This window comes from Mirounga leonina, unplaced genomic scaffold, assembly GCF_011800145.1.
Source record: "Mirounga leonina isolate KUSES-001 unplaced genomic scaffold, KU_Mleo_1.0 Mir_154, whole genome shotgun sequence".
Lineage (NCBI taxonomy): Eukaryota > Metazoa > Chordata > Mammalia > Carnivora > Phocidae > Mirounga > Mirounga leonina.
This window is the reverse complement of record NW_023270389.1, coordinates 5,675,315-5,681,633: the sequence shown is the minus strand read 5'-3', so window position 1 is coordinate 5,681,633 and position 6,319 is coordinate 5,675,315. Positions and strand designations below refer to the sequence as shown.

The 6,319-nt window shown below is 52.2% G+C and overlaps 1 protein-coding gene across 5 annotated transcripts; it reads left to right on the top strand.

Moving 5' to 3' along the window:
- Nucleotides 1-496: 496 nt before the first annotated feature.
- Nucleotides 497-6,118, top strand: FCGR3A (Fc fragment of IgG receptor IIIa). Of its 5 annotated transcripts, XM_035010018.1 has the most exons (6): nt 497-631; nt 1,292-1,339; nt 1,701-1,955; nt 3,957-4,073; nt 4,308-4,400; nt 5,570-6,118. In XM_035010018.1, the coding sequence occupies exons 1-6, from the start codon at nt 592-594 to the stop codon at nt 5,743-5,745; spliced, it is 729 nt and encodes a 242-aa protein (XP_034865909.1). In that variant the 5' UTR covers nt 497-591; the 3' UTR covers nt 5,746-6,118. The 5 variants fall into 5 exon arrangements, with proteins under 5 accessions (XP_034865909.1, XP_034865905.1, XP_034865906.1 ...); XM_035010014.1 differs by having other exon boundaries at nt 3,957-4,400; XM_035010015.1 differs by having other exon boundaries at nt 503-631; nt 1,319-1,339; nt 3,957-4,400.
- Nucleotides 6,119-6,319: the final 201 nt, after the last annotated feature.

The window sequence follows — 6,319 nt, the reverse complement described above, 5'->3', positions numbered from 1 at the left end:
ATGCATTTTGAATCTTGAAAAATATAATGGTGGAGATAACCCTGGGGGGAGGGATGCTTTCTAGCGGTTTGAAGATTTCAATGTGCGCAGGCAGGTCCCAGCTGGATTCCGCGGAATCAGGGCAGTGACAAGTTCAGAAGTAGGACCAGAGATCCCTTGGTGAATGCTCTCCCTCTGGAGTCTCATCCCCAGGGTCCTGCTATCTTGTCTTTGGCACTGAGTGGATCCAAACCCACCGGGGGGGGGGGGGGGGGGGGGGGGGGGGGGGGGGAATATCTTGAGATTTACCAGCTGCATTCTGACAGCCTCTAGAGATCACTAGATGCTCACCTGTAGACCTATGTGGACCCCCAAGGGGGACATGCCCCCTCAGCTTCCTTCCAGACTTTTTTCTTCCCCTTCCTGCCCTATCATGGGGCTCATTTGTCAGAATTCTGGTTCAGAAATCAGATGACGTTCTGGGAAAAGGAACCTAGAGAGTAATGAGCTGGGGGGTGGGGGAAAGACTATTTACTTCCTCTCTTCAAGTGAGCTGCCTGCGGCCTGTAAGGGCTCAGTGTATCTGCGGCGACTTCGCTCTGATGTGACAGCATGAGGCGGTTGCTACCCTCAATGGCTCTGCTGCTCCTAGGTAAGTCAGAGTCACTTGGGCTGCGAGAGAAGCTCCAGATGCCCTGGGGTTCAGCAGAGCCCACTTTTCAGGCCGGGGAGAGGACCCCTACCAAGGAATAGGACCCCTTACCACATGCAGAGCGCTCAATAGAGCTCCCAGGACAAACCCCTGAGGCGCTAGAGATGAGAACGCAGGCTCTGATTTGGGCATAACCAGGAAGTGAAGGGGGACTGGGAGGTCTCTGTTCCTTCACCCTGCTGGGGCTCAGTTTCCCTATCTGTAAATTGAAGGCTATGGACCAGATAGATGGTCCCTAAGTTCTGTCCCTTCCGTTCTGACGTCACTGGGTTCCCCTCCAAGACTTCTGATTTCCACCCTTGTGGGAGGACTTGGGTTGACGTGGTGTCTCCGGCTTGATTCGGGGAAATTCAGTCTGTACCCTTGTTTTGGGAGTTTGAGAAGAGGGACTAAGGAGGAAGGGAGTGGTGTTGAAAGCGGGGATGGGGGTGGAAGGCAGGACAGGAGACGTTGACACTGGTGACTAGAAGGCAGGCAGAGGGAAAGGTAGCCACCATACATACCTTGATTCTTGGCGACACGGGACCCCCAAGGCAGGGGCTGGCAGGGGAATTTACACCCCTTCCACACTCCAGCCCCCTGATCTCCACTTCTGTTCAGCATTTGTTTCGCCCTTTTGTCTTGCAGTTTCTGCTGGCACACAAGCTGGTGAGTTTGCTTTGTGGTCTCGATGGATCCAGCTAGGCACGCAGTGTGGAACAGCCACGGGGCGCTGGGAAACGCGCACCACGTGGGAAACAGTTGGTGTGGGGTTGTCAGGGGGCACTTCCCCAGTACAGTCGGCCTTGGCCCTAGGCTTCTCTGGCTAATTTTCCTCAGGATAATGAGAGGCCAGAAATGGGGCTAAGTGCCTTGAAGCCAAGATGTTCTGAGTCTGAGTCACTGACCAAGGCGGAGTCGCCAAGCGTGGGTTTGCAATGGGCTCGCTCTGGCTCTCAGCCTCCCCGGGAATGCTAGTGTAAGGCCCGCTCCGCTCCCTGCCCTAATCCACCCTCTCTTGGTTCCTTAGCAAACCTCACAAAGGCTGTGGTGGTCCTGGAGCCTCCATACAATAGGGTCCTCACGTTGGACAGTGTGACTTTCAAGTGCCAGGGGACCGATCCCTTTGGGGACAGTTCCACCCAGTGGCTGCACAATGGGACCCTCATCTCAGATCAGACCAGCTACTTCATCAAAGTCGCCAGGATTGAAGACAGCGGCGAGTACAGGTGCCGGAAGGGACTCTCTGAACTCAGTGACCCCGTGCAGCTCGAAGTCCACGTGGGTGAGTGGGCGCAGGGGAAGAGGGGACTCGCCAATAGAGGGTGGAAGCGGAAGACTTGAGCAGACCCGAGACTTGGGGGTTAAAACTGAGACGAGATGATCTGTGGCCACCCTGAATTATACCAGAGTCATAGTCCTATCTCCAAGCAGGCCTTGGGCAAAATGTCAAAAGCTGGTGCCTGATGGACCCAGGACCCTGCAGGGCACAGTCCCAGCAACCACCATTCACATAGAACGTACCCAAGAGCATGGTGTCACCTGAAGGTCAGGCCATGCTGTTAGTGCTCACTGATATTTATTGAATAAGTTAATGATTCTGTTTTTATGACCCCCATCTCCATCTGACTCTCAGGCGCACAATGCCCTAAGTGACCCTCCAAACCCTTCCAAACGGCCCAGGGTCCTATCTACCACCCTGTCCCCATCAATGCCACACTCAAACTTAAACTTCAGTGTAACCCTCCTAGTGGGGATAGAGACATGTTCAGCCTGCACACGGGTCATGGAACGGAAGTCTTTAGCATTGTTTGCAGAATGCAGGCATCAGAAGCAGGTGAGGGAAGGATGTCAGAGGCAGGGCTATGTCCCGCGGTCCCTGGAATCACAGCACCTGGCCCAGTACCTGCAGTGTCCCCTCTCAAGCCTGACACTACTTCAATGGCTGCCTCAGGGTCACCATGTGTACAGGTGGAAGGAGCCTGGAGGGGAAGGGGGGCCTGACTTGCAAAGAGTTTCACAGAACTAGGCCTCTGAAGCTGACTTTCGTGGCTCCTTAGCCTCTGACCACCACGTAGCTGACACAGTCTTCATGCTACGGAGTTACGGGGAGGAATGTCTATTCCCTAGCTAGGTGAGGCGTGGCTACCTTAGACCAAATAAAATGGGTTATTAGAAAAATCAATCCTGAGAGCTATTAGTTTGCCCTGGAGTTCGATCTAGAACCTGGCTTTGGAAGTCCCGTCAATGAGGATTGTACTAAGCTGTGACCATGAGCACTAACTTCACCAGGAAAAACTCTCGATCATCTTTCAAGACTCGTTTCACTTTCTCCTCCTCTGAGAAGTCCTCTTTGTGCCATTCTCTTTGGCCCTCGAGACCTTTGTTCTTTGCCTGTTGTAGCACGCTGTGTTGGAATTATTTCTGCGTATGTGTTTTTCTGTGTTGGGTCTACAAATTCTTTGAGGTTAGGGATCATGTGTCTTCGTCAGCGGGTAACCCCAGACTGCACAACACCTGGTACATTAGTGAGTGCTCAACCAAATCTTCGCTGAATGGATGTACATATGGACATTCATGAAGTCCATGGCAGGACAGACTGGCCCAAAGGCCACCAGACTATCTATATGTATTCTTATAACCATAATCTTTTTTTTTTAAAGATTTTATTTATATGACAGATAGAGACACAGCAAGAGAGGGAACACAAGCAGGGAGAGCGGGAGAGGGAGAAGCAGGCCCCCCCGCCGAGCAGGGAGCCCGATGTGGGACTCGATCCCAGGACCCCGGGATCATGACCTGAGCCGAAGGCAGACGCTTAACCAACTGAGCCACCCAGGCACCCCTCAACCTTTCTTTAATGGAGCAAATCGTCATTTTTTTTTAAGATTTAAATTATTTATTTATTGAGAGAAAGAAAGAGAGCTCATGAGTGCGTGGGTGGAGGGGTAGAGGGGGAGGGAGAGAGACAATCTCCAGCAGACTCTGCTGGGCATGGAGCCCGATGCTGGGCTCGATCCCACGGCCCTGAGGTCATGACCCGAGCTGGATCCAAGAGTCAGACGCTCAGCCAACTGAGACACCCAGGCACCCCACAAATCATCATTTTCAAATGCAATTTTTACTCTTTGACCTAGAACTTATGGTGGCTGCTTGTAGCCTTACTTGCCATAACAAATCCCAGGGCAGCCCTAAGGACCCTGCAGATGGCTTCCCCCCTACCTCTTCCCTTAGTCCCTCTGTTCTACCCTTACGGTTTGATTTGTGTGTCCCTCTTCCCCGTTAGACAAAAAGTCTTGGTGTGACATGAGTTCTCCTGAGGGCCCAGTGGGCTTTTTCCCGAAGCAAGCTCTGCAGGGATGGCTCCCAGGCTGGCTCTCCATGGCGCCCCAGGATCTGGGTGGTGAGTGTCCCCTTCCCAAGGTCTTGGCTCTGATTGCTGAGGCCCCCGGGCCGTGGCCTCCGTGTCTTTCAGGTTGGCTGTTGCTCCGGACGCCTCGGCAGGTGTTCCAGGAGGGGGAGCCCATTTGGCTGAGGTGCCACAGCTGGAAGAACAAGCCCGTATGGAAAGTTCAATATTTCCAGAATGGAAAAAGCAAGAAGTTTTCTTATAATAATTCTGACTTCCACATTCCAGCAGCAACAAGCAAACACAGTGGCTCCTACTTCTGCAGGGGGCTTATTGGGAAGAGAAACGAGTCTTCAGAGCCTGTGGACATCATCATTCAAGGTAAGAGCTGCACAGCTCTCGAGGGTCCAGACCCCCCTGGGCATGGATGGAGTCTGCACTCAGACTGTGAAGATGAGTGGAAAGGAGATTCTGGAATATTCCACAGGCTTCTTTACAAGGGGTTCTGAGGGGTGTCATTGACTCTGCACGAACAGAAGCCACATTTCCTGCCCCATAAGTACACCTGTCCCTCCTTGCCCCAGTCACACCACACCCACAATGTTATGTGTCCCTAGAGTGCTAGCCCATCTTCACTGCCCTCCTTTCCTCTCCAAGCCTCAAGTCTTAGCCAAGAACCAACCTGGTGGGCGCCCCTCACTGGCTCACAGAGAGGGCATGGAAACTGGGTCCCGGTTCTGCTGCTCATTAATCATGTAACAGTGCATAAACCATTAGTCTCTTTGAGTCTCAAGTTCCCCTTCTGTAACAAAGATGAGTTGACGTTTATCGGGCACCTTTCAGTGTGCTCGACACCCCGCTAAGTGCTTCTTTCCATGCACCCAGTTTGACCATCACAGTGACCCCCTCACCACAATGTTAGGAGGTTATAGGTATTATTGAGTCTACCTTACGGATGAAGTAACTCTAACTGAGGGGAGAATGGGGGGGCGCGTTAATGTGTCTCTAAGATCACACCAAAGATTCAGACCTTTATCTTTTTTTAAAGATTTTATTCATTTAGGGGCGCCTGGGTGGCTCAGTCGTTAAGCGTCTGCCTTCGGCTCAGGTCATGATCCCAGAGTCCTGGGATCGAGCCCCGCATTGGGCTCTCTGCTCTGCCGGGAGCCTGCTTCTCCCTCTCCCTCTCCCACTCCCCCTGCTTGTGTTCCCTCTCTCTCTGTGTCTCTCTCTGTCAAATAAGTAAATAAACTCTTTAAAAAAAAGATTTTATTCATTTATTTGACAGAGAGAGAGAGTATAAGTAGGGGGAGGTGTAGGCAGAGGCAGAGGGAGAAGCAGGCTCCCCACCGAGCAGGGAGCCCAATGTGGGGCTCGATCCCAGGACCCCGGGATCATGACCTGAGCTGAAGGCAGACCTTACCAATTGAGCCACCCAGGGGACCCAGACCTTTATATTTATTTAACCACTAGATAAAAGGAAAGAATTGGACACCAAATTTCTGCCTTAACAAGTGTCATTTTTCTCATCCCTCTGCTTCTCCCATTAGGTTCAGCAGTTCCATCCACCTTACCACTCCTACATTGGCCCCAAATCCCTTTCTCCCTGGTGATGGTACTTCTATTTGCAGTGGACACGGGACTGTATTTTGCTGTGCAGAGAGACCTTCATAGCTCAATGAGGGGCTGGAAAAACAGCAAAGTCTCCTGGAAACAGGGCCCTTAGGACAAATGGGGGTAATAAAAGCAGCACCTTTGAGCCTCCTTCTGGATTCACAACCCCATCATCCCCACCAGGCAGCTCTGGGAGCAGCAGGAAAACCGCACCTCAGGATCTGGGCTGAGGATCTTCCACTCAACTCCATTCTGTCTTGGTCTCTGCTGGAAAGGAAGGGTCTGCGATCTCTGGGGGCCAACCATGAAGCCCCAGTGAGTAGACACAGTACTCAGACTTGAAGTCTCAGAGCTACCCAGATACTTTCTCTGCCCTACTGTCTGTCACAGCAAAGCCACAATGCAGACTGTGGATGGTGACCCAATGTATGAACTTGTTCTTAAATAACAGGATAAGTAAATAAAAGAATTATGGCCGAGGGCCAGCTGGGTCGTGGTCTACATCTGTTGCTGCCACCCTAAAGCCCCTTCCATATAGATTGTGGGGGCTGTTGAGGGTCTAGGGGAGACAGCAAAAGGGGGTGGCTGAGAAAGAGCAAGGCAGTCCAGGACGGACCAGGGCAAACCCCTGCCTGGACTGTCTTCCTAGAACGTGAGCGGTAGTGTAGGTACAGAAAAATCACAGG